Source organism: Furipterus horrens, unplaced genomic scaffold, assembly GCF_987537825.1.
Source record: "Furipterus horrens unplaced genomic scaffold, mFurHor1.1.pri manual_scaffold_8, whole genome shotgun sequence".
In the NCBI taxonomy this organism is placed as follows: domain Eukaryota; kingdom Metazoa; phylum Chordata; class Mammalia; order Chiroptera; family Furipteridae; genus Furipterus; species Furipterus horrens.
The window spans coordinates 38,042,852-38,062,550 of NW_028327178.1; the positions used below are offsets into that span (position 1 = coordinate 38,042,852).

A 19,699-nucleotide genomic window follows, 5' to 3' on the forward strand; every position below is an offset into this window, starting at 1 on the left:
CTAAGAGCGACTGGGTGACTTGCCTGAAGTCACGCAGCAGGAAAGCAGCACTGGAATCTGAGCGGTCAGTGGGACACACAAGCTAGCGTCACCAAAGCCCTTGAGCCTTACTCGCATACGGCTTGCGTACCCACAGCACTTGGAATGATCACGGCTCTTTCCCACAGAGAAGTTTTCTACAGCAGAGATGGTAAGATGGTAGATTTATTTCCACTATTCTTTGGGGTGCCCGTGTTACTCCAGATCTTTGAGGGCCTAGAGTTCCACGTTTACTCCAGGGTGCAGGGACTACATGCACTTTCCTGAGGAACGTGACTGCAGTCGCGTAAGTTACGGTATTCATGGGCTAGTACTTTGGGCTGTGTACGCATTCCATGGACCAATCGATTCACAAAGATCTAGCAAGGTTCCAGCCTCCTGGAGGTGGATTTCAGAGAGCAGTAAGAGCAAAATATAATCCTAAACCCAGTGCTGGGTACTTAGTAAAATGTCCAATACATCCTTGATTGATGTTTACTTTTCAAATTATTTTCATTTTAATGTGTTATTATTATATTCAATAATGTTTTATTCTTATACTCAATGTGTCGGTTTCCAGGAAAAATTTCTTGTTAGTTTGAGACTCTCTGGCACTGTCAGAGATGGTTTTCTCTTCTCATGGGAAACAAATGGGATTGACAGATTGTGGCTTCTGACTAGAATCCTAAACAAGGCATTCCAAGAGCTGGGTCCCATTCCCAGAAGACACACTACAGTGAGAGGAGAAAACAGAACATTCACAAAATCTCTCAGTCAAAGCTGCTTTATTTAGTGATTATTCTAGACTGTTTTTCTCCCCATTAGATTTAAGCACTTACTACTGTCTGTAAGAGTCTACCATTTATGCCAGGGGTTGGGATGAACTCCTCTATGCCCACCCTGCCCCCAGTGCCCCATGTCTCCAGGGCTTTCAGGCCCCTCTGGACCATCAGGAAGGACCAGAAAGAGTAAAATATTGCCTAGCATTTTACTTGTGAGGGAGTAAAAAGCCAGTGAGATCTGCTGACTGGCCTCTAGGTCCTACATTTTCCATGTTCTTGTGATGTGAATTAAAAAAAAAAAAAATCAAAGTATAAACTTGCCCAGAAAAAGGAAGCCGTTCCTTGTTTGGAGGACCCTGTGGCAGATTACTATGAGATTACTATGAAAAGTATATATGTATATCTGTATGTATATGCATACCTATATCCATCAATGTATTGCTTTAACGAATAGAGATGACAAGGCAAAGAAAGGCTGAGTGGTGACTTAACCCAAAGTCAGACAGGTCTTCCATGGCTGAGCCACAACTAGAACCATTCTTTGGATTTTCACCCCATACTCTTTCCTCGTAAACTTTGCTTGCCAGGCACCTACATCACTGTCTGGGGCCTTCTGCCCTCAGACAACTGCAAACCGCCAACCAAGGGCTCTGTATTGCCTCTGAGAATTCCTCACTGCTCTGGGTGAGCCTGCCTGCCCCCATAACCTCAATACCCAGCTGTCCCTGAGTTTGATTTACCTCCTCTTCTTCCTGGACTTCTCTTCAGAGGTCTAGACCTTATGTCTAATCCATCCTGGCTTCTCCACCTGCTGCTCAGCCCAAACTCATCACCCTGCTCCTCCATTACTGCTCTCCAACTGCCCAAGTGCTAGATAACAAACCATAAGCAGTTTGTGTGCACTTTTCTCCCTTACTTCCCAAAGCCAAGTGACTCTTCTGTACTGCTCACTCACTGTCCTAAGTATACTGGAAATCCACTCCTGTTTCCTTATCTGCATCCCCATTTCCCTGGTCAGGCCACCCTCTTCTCTATCTCTGTTAATAACTCACCTTCTAATAGCTCCATCTGCCTCTGCCCTTTCCCCCTCTTGATACAATCTCTGCCTTGAACCAGAGTGAGCTACTGAGAACCCAGATTTGATCATGTCCTTTCTCTGCTGAAGTCCCCCTGATGGCCCCTTACTATGACTTTAAAGATCCTCTGTCGTCTGGCCCCTGCTTTCTGCACCAGCCCATGGGGCAGCCCTGGCCTGCTTCACAGTGTCCTCTAGGGCTTTGATAGTTCACACTTTCTCTAGTGCCTGGCTCTTCCCAGATGCTGACTGCTGGAGTCTTTCAGGTCTAGCCAGAGGCCAATTTCCTGATGGCCCCAACTGGATTAGATTACCTTCCTGGTCCCCAGCACCCTGAGCTTCCCCTCTCATGGCTGGTCACTTTCTACTATCTCCTTTCGCCATACTTGTGGCTCTGCCCTGGTGGTCACTTTCTTCCCAACACCTGCCTCACTGCCTGGTGTCACTAGGTACTCAGTGAGTAATGAACAAATAAATTAGGACCCCAGATATGCACATAATGCTACCTTAAGTTACTCTATTTTATTACATTTAATTGAATAAAGTCAAGATTATTGACCATTCTTAACTAGCTATTCATGGTTCAATTGCTATTCAATATTGATTATATTAAATATTAATATCACCTCTTTGGCTCTTAATTACTTCTTCTGTAAAATTCAGAGGTTACATACCATGATCTACAAGGCTTTTTCCTGTCCACACAATCTAAGGCATAAAGAAATTCACTCCAATCTCTATGAAAGTGCTAAAATTTCTCACCTGCATTCTTATCTTTGGGGATGACCCTGATAACTTTAAAACAAATATTAGTGCCTCCTTACTAAGAAAGGACAGATGCTCAAATGTATAAGGATTGTAGAAGAAAAAATACCCTGTGTAACACCTTATAAATAATATCTAGTCCTCTTTCCAACTGATTGATAAGTTAGAAAAATAGTTAACTAGCCTCAGATCTCATATAAAAGTAATTATAATCAAACATTCTGGGACTCCCTTAGCTTAGTCATGAGGCTGTACTAACCCTTCCAGGGTATCTTCTTTCCATACATTATCATCAACTATCCTAAACCTTTCTGGAGGATATAAACAAAACGTAAAAGTCTTTTAAAGTACATTCTCAAAGTGTTTTTTCTTATTCAGCTTAAGCTTTATTTCTTTTTAAATGAATTTAATTCATTCATGTATTCATTAATCTGAGAAACAGATGTGCACCTATTCTATGCTCCATAACAAATAAGAAGCAGGTAGTTCAGCTGTACCTTACAGTCTAGAAATACTTCCTAAAGGCAGCAACCCCAGCTTCCAGTGCCCAGGACTGCTTGTCAGGCATGGGACTATGCTCTCTTACATTACTTTTTTTTTTTTTCAAATCCTCACCTGAGAATATGTTTTTTATTGATTTTAGAGAGAGAGGAAGGGACAGAGAGGGAGAGGGGGAGAGAGAAAGAGAGAGACATGAGAGAGAACCATAAATCAGTTGCTTCCCATATGCACCCCACCCTGGTACCAAACCTGCAACCTAGGTATGTGTCCAACTGGGGATCAAACCCATAACCTTTTGGTGCATGGGATGATGCTCCAACCAACTGAGTCACTAGGCCAGGGTATCTCTTAACACTACTTTCATGGCCCCAGGGCCACAGCCTCCATTCTAATTGGCAGCATTGTCAACACCATCTACATTCCTGTGGTTTCTCTCCTCCCAAGAATGACAATGGGGGTGGCATCCCCTTTCAAATGGCCAGTCCCATTACCCATTACTTATAGCCTGTTTTACTATGTTGCCTAACATATTACTACCAAAAAGTTAACTTTTTGTGTTCATTTGTCACTGGAATTTTTTTTTTAAAGCCAAATTGATCAGTAGCAATCATAACCACTATGAGAGTCAATGTGATTCCTTAAAAAAAATCATCTTACCTTTCCCTGATTGAAAGTGGAATTCCTCCTAGATAATATGTATCAAAATCAAATATTTCACCTTCAATTCTAATGTTTGGAGAATTCACATTTATCAACATAAATGTCCGGGTTTTTGTAATTATGATCTGAATCTGAAATAAATGACAGGTGAGCCAGTGAGCAATGGGAAATAAAAGAATCCTATTCACAGTGCTTCAGAGAGATTACTCTTTTTGCCTTCCTTCAGGTTTATTTATATACATGACATAGCACTTTTGCATAAAATATATTAAAATATTTTAATAGAAATATTTGCATTTGAAATTGTGTTTTATATATGCCATATTCATGTTATATATTTCATGCCCAACTGTTCAAATTTTAAAAGGACAGGTCCCTCAGTTAATAACTATAAGTTCATCTGGTAATAGAAAAGAGTTTTGGGCACTGACTTAATTTTAAAGGACTAAGCATATTCAACAATTCAAGTAAACAGACTCAGAGGATATACCGAATGATCTTTCCCATCATTTATGATGTCTCTAGTTCCTGTTTCTTTTGGTGGCTCTGAATCCAGTTTGTATCGTGCCAGGAGACTGCCATCTTCTATATTTATAGAGATGAAGTGATCCTAGAACATGGGAAACAATGTAGATTACCAGGAGACTCAACAGAGGAAGAGCTTACACTGGCACTCAGTGATTCTCAAGTTGCAGACTGCTCTCAGCTCCAGCTGCCTTCTTAGTGAAAAGGGGCCATGGTGCTGCACTATCCAACTGCTGGGATGGGCATGACGGTTACACACTGTGAGCCTTGGCAAACATCATATATAATGGTTGGCACACAGGAAGGACAAAATAAATGCTAGCTATTATGTTTTTGTTTTATAGGAATCTATAACCAGCATGTACAAATAGAAACCAAAAAGATACAGATCATTAATATCATGTGAAAACATGACTGCCACCTTTTGGAAAGAGGTACGGTCTACTTAAACCCCAGGCATTTTCTACCATCTGTTTCCTGGCTTATTATTATGTCTCAGTCTCATGTGCTGGCTCATCCCCCTCTATCCTCCCATTTAAGTGTTGGGGATTCTTTGAGGAGCCCACATAGGAGCTCTTCCCTCCCACCCATCTCTCTGTCTCACAATTACAGACACTCCTGCAGCTCCAATGCAGGTGCATCTACAGAGTGCAAATGGTTTTCTCTAGCCTAGACCTATCTTTTCAGCACCAGGTCTTACATCTGATCACCTTACTGTTATTGCTGCCATGACTCACAGATACTCAATTTCAGAATATCTCTAATACAACTTGGAATCTACGCGCCTCCCACCTGCCACCAAACCGGTCTCTCTGCCCTTCATGCTGCTCTCTCCTTTCTCTCACTACTAATTGCTTGCTGAGCCAGCCACAAACCCACTAGGAGTCATTCTCAATTCTTGAGAGTCATCCAATCAAATCTAGTCATTTCCACCATTTCTTAACTCTCTCTCCATTTCATGCCATCTAGTCTCAGCCACAAGTCCTTCAGTTGGACTGCACAGCAACAACAAACTGTCCCCCATATTCACCCTGTGCCCTCTCTAATCCATTTTCCACTCTGCAGCCAGAGCGGTCTTTTGAAAATGCCGGTGTGAACACGTTACTCTCTTTTGCTCTCAGGATAACCCCCTAACTCCTCATCAGATGCTCTGAGACCCTGACCACCCCTTCAGGTTTATTTTTCTGTGGTCCCTTTGCCTCTTGTGTCCCAGTCGCATGGACCACTGTTACAGCCCCAATGCTCCCTGTCCTTCCCATGCCTGGGTTTCCTTCTTGCCCCTCCCCCCCACGGATTAGTCTTCTGCTCTCTCTTCTTGCCCCTTCCCCAACATGGATCACTCTTCTGTCTTCTGGTTGTCTTCCAGGCTTCATATTAAACATCATTTGTTCAAGAAGTCTTTTCTGTTATACATCCTCATTTCACCTCAAAATTTCCCTCTCTCATCACCATTGTGATATAATTAACCTGGTAACGAGCATAAATTTGATATTTGTCTTCCCATCTAGCACACAAGGTCTTTGAGGGCAGGAATCAGGTCTGTCTGGGTTGTTTTGCATCGTCATCATGGGGTAAGATGCATACTTGAACTGCCATCTCCAATAGGGCTTGAAGGTTTGCTTTCATACCGTTCCCTATTGATACGAATGCCTCTCTTTGAAGTCTACTGCCAGAGTCTTTAAAAGAAAAGTCAGTCCTTAGTTGGATCCCAAACCTTGTCCTGGGAAGCCAGTTAGGGTTCAGCAGACTCATAAATAACAGAATAATATGAACTCACTGAGAGTAATGAGCCAGCCTACGTAACAGCTGTACTCTAAATCACTTTCTTTTATTTGGATGCTAATGGCATTTTGTAAGTTTTCTTCTAATCTAAGTAGTGTTTCTGGTTCTTAGTCTCAAAGAAATCCAGAATATAGTACAAAGAATACCTTGTTTTGGAAAACAACTGCCTTTTCCTGAAGATGCTGTGTGACTTCTCAGCTGTGCATTCTTCAGGCAGGTCAGGACCTTCCCAAACCATCAGAACTGATTTAGCCTTGGAATCTCCTGGAGGGTCCAGACCAACCCCAGAGAGAGGTGTTTGACCACGTCTCTGTCCCTACCCTTCAGATAGAAAGGTCTGGTAAAATCCCAAGTGCCTTATGAAGTCCACATTCTTAGATGGGAGATCCCCACTTCTCCAGAACTGGTCCTTCATGAAGCAACTATAAAAGGGCTGTTCACAGGAGCAGACAACTCCCAGACCACCTACCAGCAGATGGCGCTAATGATCACTTGGAGAGCATCACTTCGGACTTTTCTAAACTACGAGACTAAAGAGTGGCGGCTAAGAATCTCAGCTGCTTAATAACAGAGAAGCTTTCATGTCTTGGATAGTCAAGGGTCAGGTGGATAAAGACAACCCCACATAGCCTGGTAAGAGTCGGACGGACTAAGGTGCAAACAGCTGAAAGTCAAACAGTCTAGCTCTCAGAGATCCCAGGAAGTCTTCGTATGTTTTTATACAGGATAAATAAATTATTAGGCAAGTACTAGGTTTCAAAGAATAAAACTGACATTGAAAATTGAATGGGAAAGGGGGTAATTTCTCCCATATTTAGGTGGCATGTTCTCAAATTCCTTATTACTTGCCTTTTTAAGACACACATTCCTGCAACCAAAGAAAGTAGAATTGGGGCAAGGGAAAGGATGTGGGTAACATTTGCACGTTGTCTTTCAGCTCTAGTTAGTTGTTTATAATAACCCAGTTGCCCCCAAATTGCTCAATTGAATGGATATATTTGCTAATATTTAGATGCTTGTTATAGATTACCTGGTTTTCTGCAAAGAACAGTAGACCTCTATCCACAGTGGTCTGAATCGTCTGTCCAAAGGTTGGGAAGGGAGCATTTGCTTGAGTTCGAACTCGAGCATAGCCTGTACCTTCAAAATAATTTTTGTCTGACTCTTCCTTTCTCCTGCCAACATCAGTTATCACAAGTTAGAACATAGCAGCAAAGGACTACCACACAACTGTATTTATTAATATGAGATGCTGCTATCTGAAAAACAGAGCAAAGCATATGTGATCTAATTGTTATTTCTTAAAGAGAAAACATCTTTAAAATGTTAAAACAACCAGCTATTTCTCCTGAGTGTGCTCTTACACTCTTATGATAAGTAAACCCTAGTTCAATAACAATAATATTTGAGTCCCTTTTGGAAGTATCTACCTAGGAAGATGTAGCCCAGCATCTGAAGAGCTTAAAATGTATAAAAATAAGTAAATAAAAAAATAATTAACTTGAAATATGATAATTTTATTCTGAGTAATAAATATATAGTCTGTTCCATATTAGAATATTCTAAATCTTTTAACTACAGGGAAGGTCAGGAGCTTAAGTCAGCAATTTTCAATAGAACCAGGTGTCAGAGTACCCAGAAAGTCATAGTGTACTTTGTGGACTACTATTTTTAAAAAACTCACAGTAAATATATACTTTTGTGCCTAAATCAGGTACCACCCTACACTGAGCATTTTGTGGTGGGAGGCATCAAAAACTTAAGAAAGATTTGCTTTTTTTTTAAGTTGAGAAAACTCTACCAATCAAATATATTATACAAATGAAGAAAAGACTACCGTTATTTGATGTTAGGGCTGGACTAGTGCTGCTGCAGGTGAGCATAATTTAAGAACTACTGGCCCAAAGCAACCAGTGACAGCAGCAGCATGTCAATGGCCATCCTTTACTATATGTAATATACCTGCAAGTTATTATAAAAATCACAGTTATGGAGACACAGTTTCCAGGCTTTATTTACCTTCTGCAGGGCTCCACTTCAGTTGTATTGAGATTGAAAGTTTTTTTGAAGTTGTACAAGCTCAAAACATTTTCATTGAGGTCATCTAATTCAATACAACCTTTGTATGGAGGGTATCTAAGTCTTATAGGAAGCTGGAAAAAAAAAAGAAACAAAAAATCTACTAAACGAACAAAGGACAATGGTCAGGATGACCAAGAAATAGTATGAATCTGTCACTTTTAACCATTAAGATAGCAATAGGGGCTAAGAATGTGGACCCTGGAACCAAACGCCCTGGTTTTACTATTTGCTAGCTATATGACCTCAGGCAACTTATTCAGCCTCTTTGTCTCAGTCTCCTGGTCTGTGAAGTGGGGATGATAATTAATGATGCTTTTAAAATTACTATACTTAGCATATGTCACTGCAAGGAAGTACTCAAGTGTTAGCTATTATCCCTAGATAAGCTTTAAGAATATATAGCCAAATCCATCTTTTATATGTGATAAGTAGAGAAAAGAGGTTATCATACGAAACTAAAATTTAGATATTTTCACTCAGTGAAATAACATTTGTACTTACTATAAAGTCAGGTGGGTAACCTCCAACATAAAATACAACATTTTCAGGATCCAAGTTGAGGAGTGTGTTACTACTTCCACTGTCCATGTCATGGAATTGAGATGTTTCCGGTTTGTTGGACGTGGCTTTCCTGGTGTAATTAAGCCTTGCAAATTGATAAATTCTGTTTAAAAAGAGATTAGAAAATAAAGGTATATAAAAATTTATGCAACAAAAAAAAAAGTCAAAGCCAACATTTTAAAAATGGGGTCCAGAAACATGTCTAATTGAAGTTTGGTGAGTATAAGTCAAATTAACGAAGAGAAGTAGTCTATCAGCCTTGTACCTCTGAAATTTCACCCGGTCCATAATCGCCTCCTGCGTTTCACTCCTGGTCAAGATCTGGTCCACTTGTAGTTCAGCCTCGCGTTCTCCCAGGTTATAGACACACCTGAGCTGGCCACCTACGACTGCCATGCCAATGTAGTCCCTGGAAGCCTGCAGGCATAAAGTCTACCTCAGAACACTTGACACACATATTCTCTCAACTTCCAATCCCAAGAGAGTGCATTTCAACTAATATACCTAATAAGCCTTGGGCAGGCAGAATAAATGAGGTGTTTCCTTGCACAGAATAATACAGACAGAATACTTAACATCAATAATGTCTGAGAGGTCTTTGCTCATGGTATAGTATACTCATTTATTCTACAAATATTTGCCAAGTGCCTACCATACAGATGAACCAGAAATGGAGTCGGGTCTCCATTATACTTTAGTCTGATAAGAGAGAGAAGCCATTTCTGTTCTCCTGGTACCATACAGCATTCCCTGAACACTGTGTGCATGTGTCTGTTATGACACCTAGCACCCTGTATTATCATAGCTACATATGTATCTTTCTCCTGTTAGAATATGAACACTTCAAGATAGATATAAATTTTTTTAAATTATAGTAAAATATAACATTTTAACCAGTTTTAAGTGTACACTAAGTACACTCAAAAAACAGATTTTTGTTTATCATAAATACAAGGTGTGGCACCTAGTAGGTATAAGGTATACATATGTTGAAGGAATAAGCAATGTTCATTTTGTCCTAGTACAAAGCAACGGGTCATGTCATAAGAAATCTACAAACAACGTACCAACACCTTGAATGATTAATAATTGTGATTTTAGGAATTTTTAAATACAGTATCTCCTAGTTACATAACCATTTATTAAGTGACAGAATTTTCAAGAAGCATGTTTCAGATATTTCTTCTCCAAAAATTGTACTCTAACCCAGTCAGTGATTAGCTTTTCCTCTGACAATTAGGATGAAGTGTCAGTGGGGTTTTCTCCTGTTATGCCAATGGCAGCAACACAGTGGTGTCATGCACCTCAAAAACCATATACTCTTTTAAAAACAAGAGAGAGACTTCTGGACAAGATGGAGGCCTAGACTGACATGCTCAATCTCCCTCCACAACTAAGAAGGAATACAACTACCGCAAAACCAGAAATAATCAGAAGTTCCAGAAAATAAATGGCAGTTGAACGTATGAAGTCATAAACAAGCGGTGCTCATCTGGACAGGTAGGAGGGGCAAAGCTGGGGCAGAGAGTTCAAGCTGCCCTGGCAGCGGCAGCTGCGGCGATGGCGGCGGGACAGCAGTAAGCACAGACATCCATATTTAAGGGGAGGCAAGAAGCGCCTGAGGAGCACCCTTAGCAGCAGACCAGACCTGTCAGCTTGTGATTCCAATGCCAGGGAAGGCAGACCCCCATTGCCTTGGACTGTGAGGCCTGGAGGGGGTTGGGATGGAAGAGGAGGCTCCCAGTCTCTCGGCGGGGAGTGAATGGCAGGAATCCATCTTGGACCCGCCACCCCCACAGAAAATGCCACAGTGTGGTGAGAAGGGTTGCCTGGTTGTGACGAGTGCACAGGGCTCCGCCCCCTATAGCGTAGGAGGTGTGACAGCCCCACCCAGGAAGCAAAGGTAAACACAAAACTGTCAGAATGGCACAGATCATGGTAGAGATTGTGGTGATGCAGCTGACCAGATAGCAAATGTCTAATCTAACAAAGCAGTAGACAGGAAATCTTTCTGAGGCTCAGTTCAGAGCTTTGATTATACGAATGTTTACAGACCTAACAGCAGATCTTAAACAAGGTGGGGAAGGAATGAAGGCCAGTCCTGCTGAAATGAACAAAAATACATATGAAATTAGTGGTGAGGGAAGGAAAACCAGGGATCAAATCAACAAATTGGAATATAGGGAAGGAACAAACAGTCAACCAGTGCAGAGAAAGAGGAAACAAAAAGTGAGGAAAATGAGGAGAGGTTCAGAAACGTATGGGACAACTATAAGCGGGCCAACATCCAAATCATAGGGTTGCCAGAAGGTGAAGAAGAAGAACTAGAAATTGAAAAATTATGTGAAAAAATAATGAAGCAGAACTTCCCTAACTTGGGGAAGGAAATAGACTTATAGGTCCAGGAAGCAGGGAGAGTTCCAAAAAAAATGGACCCAGGGAGAACCACACCAAGACACATTAAAATCAAAATGTCAAAAAATTAAGGATAAAGAGAGAATATTAAAAGCAGCAAGAGAGAAGAGAATTATGTACAAAGGGGTCCCAATAAGACTATCAGCTGATGTCTCAAAAGAAACTCTGCAGGCAAGAAGGGACTGGCAAGAAATATTCAAAATAATGAAAAGCAAAAACCTACAACCATGATTACTCTATTCAGTGACACTGTCATTCAGAATAGAAGGGCAGAGAAAGTGCTTCCAGGACAAAGTAAAACTGCAGGGGTTCATCAGATCCAAGCCACTGTTAAAGGGACTTGTTTAGAAGAAGGAGATCAAAACTATGAACATTAAAATGAAAACTGTACCACAACAACCAACAACAGAAGATAGGGAACTGAAACAAAGGCAAACTAAGTAGGCAACGAGAGTGGGAAAAGAATTATAGGTATGGGAAACATTATGGGGGGAGATCAGCAGGAAGGGAGGTCAGTAGGAAAGGGGTAGGGGGGGAATGGGAGGGAGATGGTACAGGAATTAAAAAGCATAGTAGGAGAAAGTGGAGTAAACAGGAAGATGTTGAGAAGAACTATATGCACAACCAATGGGCATGGACTAAGAGGGGGACCACTGGAGGGAGGGATGTCACTGGGTGGAGGGGAACAAAGAGAAAATAAATTGGGACAACTGTAACAGCATAATCAATAAAGCATATTTAAAAAAACAGAAATGTCAAAGCAATACTTACATCTTTATTTCCAAGGTACATTACAAACATATTCTCCGTCCCTCCATTTTCTCCTGACTCAGGTCTTTGGAGAAACAAAGAAAGAGATGTGTATCCTTTCAAATCTTCCAAGTCATTTGGCAGCCGGACTTCAACGCCAGATTTACCATTGAATCTCATGGGGACAGCGACCTGTGAGTGACAAGAGCTATGATGTTAACCATCTACCTTGAGGAAAGTGGGTGTGTTCAGAGTGGTAGCTTGTGACTTTGGAGCTACTCCTTTTAAGTACATATCAGTCTTTCCCAAACTGTCATAATAAGAAACAAAATAGTGTGACTGTCTCCTAGACTAGACTAAAAACTCACTAAATTGTTTCAGGAGCTGGTAATCAAGCATTCATTTTCTTCCTGTTTATCAGCCAGGGGTTTTTGAGAGGTTATTTAATTATCTGTGCCAGAAATAGATTCATTATTATTATAATAATTCCAACCCTGGAAGGTTTCTGTGTAGATGAGCTAACATGTATGGAAGCACTTAGCATGATGTCTGGCATAGAATAAATTTATAATACATCAAGAAAAAAAATTTTTAAACCTTCACCTGAGAATATGTTTATTGATTCTAGGGAGAGAAGAGAGAGAGACACATTGATTGGTTGCCTCCTATACATGCTCCAACCAGGGACTGAACTTGCAACCTTTTGGTGCATGGGACAATGCTCCAACCAACTGAGCCGCCCAGCAAGGACAAGAAAATTTAAAGGAACTTTTAAAGAAACGGTTTCCTATGAACATATTACATGTGATAGTTGCATTTATTACAGGCATTCAACCCTACAGATGAGTGTCTCAAGGCCCTCTAAATAGTGCTTCCTAAACTCTTTGGTGAGGACCCTTATTTTTGTCTCATCTACCCTGTACCAAGTCTTTTGAAAAGATATATTAAAAATTAAATTAATATAAAAATGAAATAAAAAAGATATTTATTCCACCAATCCCATTTTTGGACGTTGAAGCAATTCAAAATTATTAAAAATTTTGACACATCTCAATTTTATTCTTGTATATAACAGACTGATAATAAAAGCTCTCTGACTAGAGCTGCTTTGTGGACCAGCTTTGGTAGCTCTGCATTAAAACACAGAAAAAAATATTATCGAACAATCTAAAGAATAACGCTCCCAGAATGATACCCACACCAACTCTACATTTTACCTACCAAGCAAAGACATATTTATGGCGGGCCTTGTACGTGTAAGGCATTATGCAGTGGTGGCGGTGGGGCTTAGTGATGCGTGAGCTAGCCTCTCTCTAACATGTCCATGCTGAGCTCCCTCACCCACATGTCAGGCCCATTTTATGCCTGTTTCTTCTTCTCACCCTCGAGCTTACCCCGCTGCATTCTGAGTACTGCCTGGCATGCCCTTGTGCATTTTTTGTCACCTGGAAAATTCCCACTCATTAAAAATTTGTTTTAATTAAGAAAATATTTCAGGAATACAAGAAAGGATGGCAAATATATCTGTATATGCATTACCATCCTAAGGAACTGAACATTCCTGATATAATTGAAGCCCCTTGAGTATGCCAACTTTGTCCCTGTTCCCCTCTCCCTTCTCAGAGCTCACCACCACCTTAAATTTGGATTCCCATACACACTCCAACCAGGGATTGCATGCAAGCATGTCTGAATATTCTTACTAAATATGCATTTATCTATAAACTGAAATTAGTTTTATTGTTCACGTTTTAAACATTTTTAGTACAATGGTATGATCCAGCTGTCCATGTCATTCTACAACTTGCTTCCTTTGCCTCACTGTGTTTAGATTTATCTGTGTTGATACACCTGGCTCTAGCTCACTCGCATTTATTGTTGTATGGCCTTTCATTGTATAAATTTATCATAATTTTATCCCTCTCCTGTTGATGGACATTTGGATTTTTCCAATTATTTCTTTGTTGTCACACACTGTATTGCATTGAACATTCTTATATGTGTCCTTTTGTACTATCCCGAGCCTCCCCAGGTAGAAATGGGAATTTCTAAAACCTGCATGACACACTTATATCCATCCTCTTAGAGTAGTCTGCTCACCAGCTGTCGCTTGCAGCAGCTGGGGAGCAACCTGAGTCCAGGACTACAGCTTAATAATAATCTCTGTGTCCTCAGCACCCAAGAGAATGCCATGCAAGTCAGGTGTTCAAGGTGTTCAACAGCCCTTGCTGATTATTTTTTGTTTTCCACTTGCATGGTGCTTTTAGCCAGGAACTGTTTTACATTAACTTATTTAATCCTAACATTCTCATGAGGTTCATACTATCATTTACCCTGCTTACAGAAGAAGCAACTGAGGCACAGTGAGAAGCGGCTGGCCCGAGTTCTCACAGCTTGTTAGTGACAGAACTAAGATCAAAACCAAGGTAGCCTGGCTTGGCCTGACCAATGGAGAAGATGGATAATCCTTCCTGGCTTGTCTCACTAGCTCGTGACCACTGTGCTACTATATACTTTAAATTTTGTTGAATAAATTAGTGAATGAACATAGAAGAACAAAAGCTAGAAACACATTACTTTTCATTTGATTTTTATAAAGCATGCATAGGTATGAAGAGGGTAGTGTCTTCCTAACTGTGCCTTATACTCTTTGTTTTCCTGCTAAAGGTTTTAAAGTACTTCTCTTTCCTAAAGAAAAGGGGCAAAATTTGAGGGTCACAAAAAGTAATATGGAGCCTAGAAATCAATGACAGTGTCTCCATGGTGGAGGTATTCTGACTCGGTTATCTAACCCTCTATCTCCAAATATCTCATAGTGCAGCAGGGGTGGGTGGGGTGGGGGTAGGCTAAAAACACATGGTATTTCATCAATATTATGTTAGGACAAAACAAACTGTGGGAGAGAAGTGTCAGGTATCCAAGTAAATAATGTCAGGTTAAAATGAGAAAGACTGATGATCAGTGCTTCAGTGATGGAAAGTGGTTGTAATTCCATGTCCAATAAAGGTGGATTCTAAAACTGTAAACCTAAAGTAAGAAAGTAGGTCCTGTGCAGTATAATATCAATACATTCTGACCACAGAACCCTTGCTTGAACTTGCAGTTTACCAGCTGGGGCCTGGAGGAAAACCCTTCTTCCTGTCTGCATAAACTCAGTGGGAATGCCAGATCATTCAGGGATGAAGGCGGTGTGCACTTTGGAAGGATGAGAGGAGAAAATCAACTTTCACATTTTGAGTAACCAAAGAATTAGGGCAAGAAAGAAAACGGGTTCTTGAGTAAGTAAATGCCTTTCTTTTCTTGAATGTAGTAACTTATCAAAGAAGGAGCTTTGGTGCCTGGCAATGTGGGCACACCTACCTTATTCGCAGCATCTCTGGTCTGTTGAATTAGTTCTCGGATGCGGTCCACGTTATCAGAGATGTTGCCCAGTGGCAACAGCTGTTGGTTGATACTTTCAATCTTGCTCAAAAGATCAGGCAGTTTGTTGGTTAATTTCTTTACTGTTGGTGAGATTACAAAACAGAAATTTATAATTATAAGCTGAGAAAGGTTAAATAGAGATGCTTTCATTGGCAGTATCTGTCAAGTGGTATGTTTGGGTCCCAAATGTTGAACAGGATGACTTGGAAGCAGGTAATAACTTTTCTAAATATGTCAGAGATTTTATTCTGCAATCTAGATATCAAATCATCTTTCTTGACCACTATAGGAAAAATATATCTTTGTTTTCTAACCCTTAATTATTAATCATAACTTATTACCTCATTATTCAGGGACCTATACCTCCACTTTATATAAGGGGAAATCAATAACAATGTTAATGGATCCTGCCTGGTCCTTCTAACTAATAGAATATCCATATTCTTTGAATGTGTTATATGACACTATTTTCTAATGTTTTAATTTATAAGATCATACTTTATCAGGGAAGAATATAAACTGAACAAAGCACATAACAGAGGAAATGGATAATCTTTCCTGGCCAAGGATGCCTGATACCTGAGTTATCTGCGTCAGCGAGAGCATTGTTGAAGTCTTCACTCTGTGCGCCCCCATAGGCATCCTTAATTCTTTCCACATCTGTCTGAATAGGGTTGAGCCCATCCAGAACCTCATCTGTGATGTCATTGGCATTTCTGACCATGCTCTTTGCACTATTGATCATACCATTGATGTCATCTAATGCACACACAAATAAGGAGGTGTTAAATATCGAATTTGTTCAACAAAAGAAGCCAAGTATGGGTTCAGGAGATGCTGACCTCTCTCTATCCCACGAAGATCATCACGGATGGTAGTAATATTGGTGTCTATAACCCCCTTCTGAACTGTCATAATTTTCAGAGTTTGCTGTAGGTTGTTCAGAGCTGGACTTATCTCTAAAACAAAGATAAAGCAATAAGAGGCAATCACTCTAGGAATTTTGATCCTGTATTGGTATTAGTGGTCCTTAAGTAGCTAGCGACTGCACAGCATTGAGCAGACCTGCATTTAAGGAGTCCTTCCAGAGATGCCCATTGCTTGTGTTTAGACCCTCAGCTCCTGGTTACAGAGGTCAGGAGCATATCAAAGCCTGTGGTCCAAGCTCCTTGGAAATACACATGAAGATAGGTAGAGGGTAAATAACATAGTGAGGGGCTTAACTTCCACTCTGTTCAGGACAGAAGTCTCTACTTAGTGAAGGAAAGCAATATGTTTGTCCTATTCACTTCTGTGTCCTCATACAAAGTGACATGTCTGGCATCAGTCAGGGCTTAATATAAGTACCAGTGTATTGAATGAATGAATGACTATATGAATGAATAAACTACTGTATGAATGAGTGAACAAATGAATGAATAATACAGAAAGGATGCTTCTTCAGTCTCAGAGTATAAGAAAGGAGTGTTGTTACCAGAGCCTTTTCCAAGCAAACACACACACAAGTAGGCATTGTTTGCTTATGTTCATTTTCAGACATTTAAGGAAATTCAGTGAAAGGAGCAGAACTCACAGACATTCCTAGTTGATAATATTGGCACTTTGGGATCATGAAATATGACCAGTGAATACTTGAAGACCAACTTGATAATAAATTATGATTCCAGGCTTAAATTATGATTCTAGGACTGGTTTAAATAACAACACCGACAAAAACCATATGATTTCTCTTGTATGTAAAATCTAAACACAACAACAGAAACTCACAGATACAGAGAATAGATTGGTGACTGCCAGAGGCAGGGGTGGGAAAAATGGGTAAAGAGGGTCAAAAGGTAAAAAGAAAAAGGACTAAGAAGCTGAGTGAGGAGCGTTCTGCCGTCAACAACCATAAGGGACCAGAGAAAATCAAGAGACAACATTTTCAGAACACAGGAATTTGGTGAGATTGAGATGGCTTAATTGTTCTTAAAAAAGTTAAGTGGAAATTTTTCAATGATAAAATTTATGATTAAAAAATTCTCATGTTTCTCAGGGGTAGTGGTCTTTGGCATTTTTAATTGCTAATATTTCAGGACTTCAGAAATATTGAATCAGTTACTCTAATGACCTGAAACTAATGATCTTGACCTTAAATAAGGAATCAACACTGCACATACCTCTATGCTATGTGGGTTCCCAATGCTGTGGTCACAAGTAGATTAAATTAAATAGCCCTCTGAAGGCCAGACCAAAACAGACATATTGCCCTCAAGATATATTTATATTGATGAGGTTTTGGTCAATTCAGTATATGTTAGAATATTGGGTAGAAACATCAAATCTATAAAATAAACCATGGATTAACAAATCTGCATCAATGCTGAGATTCAGAAAGAGGTTTTTTGTTGTTGTTTGTTTGTTTGTTTAGGGCTGCCTCTCCTGGTTCTATAGGTTGTTTTCAGGCCCCTAGTTATAATCTGATTACCAACCCCCACCCTCCCAATACCTTGTTGTAGCTTTTTCTGTGTTATCTTGGCTTCATTTAACAGTTCATCACTGTTGGAACTCAGGGTTTTAGCTTTTCTTGGGAGATCTTCCTTTGTCATTGTCTGAAAGCAAAGCATTTATCAGCCTTAAGCATGTGGAATAGCTTACAAAACTTGTAGTAAGATTTTATATCCTACCCCAAAGCTCTTATCTTTAATCTTTAAAGAATGAGGTTTGAAAGTGAGGAAGAGTTTTAAAAAGGCCATTCTTTAAAAGACAGAATTAGGCATCTAGGTGGGCCTCTGTGGCTTAGGGAAATGGAGCCATCTCTGGTGACATACTGATGAGCTACATGACACTTGTCTCATTTTCTCACTGTCACTTGTACAACACCCTTAACAATAACTGAAGACAGAACTGAACTGCATTTAGGTGTTTAGTCTTTGGAAGATAAAAGTCTTCAACCTTCCAAAAAAGGCCTTTCCCCTTAATTCTTTGATATTTAATATTTTGTTCTTTATTTTTAGGTACATGAATATCATATGGTACATAGGACCCCACAGACATGCCTGGGTGGGAGACAGAGAACAGGAGATGAATGATTACCAAATTGTGGACAAAATCTCTCTCTCCTTTAGTAAATGTTAATACTTAATCACAGCCTGAAAGTATACCTGATAAGAAGCAGGATATAATATTCATACTGGTTCAAAATTGATAATTAGTGAAATTTCTATCTAGTTTTACAAAGTTTTAAAAATTGTGCTACATATCAGTCATGTAAATATAGAAACAACCCAAATCTGGAGCAAGTTCAAGTCTATTCTATATAACAAGTTCTGGTTTAAAGTAATGCTTTTATTATTATTACTTTTTATCCTTCAGTGCACAGAGAAAGATAATAAAAAAGGGAGTCATCTCCAGAGCACATGTAGAGAAGGTGCCAGTGCAGGTGCCCACCTGGAGGGCAGACTCAGATGCACTGGTGGCCTTGCCAGCGGCATCCTCGGCTGCTTTGATGGCGTTGAGGATGTTCTCATAGGCGGTTGCTGCCTCCACAGCACAGCGCACCAGCTCATCCGCACTGGTGTTCCTCTTGATCCTGGAAGACACAGTAGCGAAGTCCTCCCCTGCCTGCCGCTGAGCCCCAATTCATTCAGCAAGTAGAGACCTGAGGCAGTGGGCCCTGCAGCTCTGCCCCAAGGAGGCAACTGGGAATCAGTTTCCTGTTGCATTTGGGGTTCTGGAACTGGGTCCTGGGCCCTGGGCCTACCCTCCCGCCCTTCACCCTGTTCTGGAGACCCAGCCTGCCCAGGGGGAGGTTTTCACACCAGGCCCCAGCAGGGCGCCGTTAGACCTCCATGGTCCACACTTACTCCTCCAGCTGCTTTGCCAGTTCCTGTAAGGACTGTGCATGCTTCTCGGCCTCTGACACCAGCGATGCTTTGCTGGCGGATTTGGAGAGTTCTGTCACTTTGTCACTTAGTTCATGTCTTACTTCATTTACGGTGGCAGCTAATTTTTTATATTCCTATTTTCCCAAGTAAACAGAGACAGTGTCAACTTAAGCAAAGAATGTATGTGTTATTTTTTTAAATTACATATTTCCAGGAAGCAACAAGAGGAAATTTGTTTTTTAAGCTCCTTTACTACACCAGTTGATCTTTGATTACTTCAGATAGTGGTGCTGAGGACATTCTCTCAAGTTTACCCACCATTTGAACAAAGGGCACCCCCTTTGATAAATCTTATAATAGTACTCTGATATCATTAGTATAAAGTTGTACTAAATCAAAACACTTTTTTCTTATTTGGAAATAGCTATCATAAAAGATTTTCAAAATGCCCATTGGGCTAAGAAATATTGTCAATCTTTTACCGGTCGTAAATG

The 19,699-nt window shown here is 40.3% G+C and overlaps 1 protein-coding gene across 2 annotated transcripts in view; it reads right to left on the reverse strand.

Annotated features, from left to right (window-relative positions):
* LAMA3 (laminin subunit alpha 3) overlaps positions 1-19,699 on the reverse strand; it is a 267,981-nt gene that overhangs the window by 23,665 nt on the left and 224,617 nt on the right. For both annotated transcript variants that reach the window (XM_090285716.1, XM_090285717.1), the window contains 13 exons: positions 19,185-19,339; positions 18,769-18,910; positions 17,828-17,930; positions 16,182-16,298; positions 15,919-16,098; positions 15,277-15,419; positions 11,938-12,108; positions 9,017-9,168; positions 8,692-8,854; positions 8,128-8,261; positions 7,139-7,283; positions 4,292-4,411; positions 3,799-3,932 (listed from right to left, as the gene is read on the reverse strand). In XM_090285716.1, coding sequence (XP_090141842.1) covers positions 3,799-3,932; positions 4,292-4,411; positions 7,139-7,283; positions 8,128-8,261; positions 8,692-8,854; positions 9,017-9,168; positions 11,938-12,108; positions 15,277-15,419; positions 15,919-16,098; positions 16,182-16,298; positions 17,828-17,930; positions 18,769-18,910; positions 19,185-19,339 — 1,859 coding nt within the window. The remainder of the gene's footprint in view (positions 1-3,798; positions 3,933-4,291; positions 4,412-7,138; positions 7,284-8,127; positions 8,262-8,691; positions 8,855-9,016; positions 9,169-11,937; positions 12,109-15,276; positions 15,420-15,918; positions 16,099-16,181; positions 16,299-17,827; positions 17,931-18,768; positions 18,911-19,184; positions 19,340-19,699) is intronic.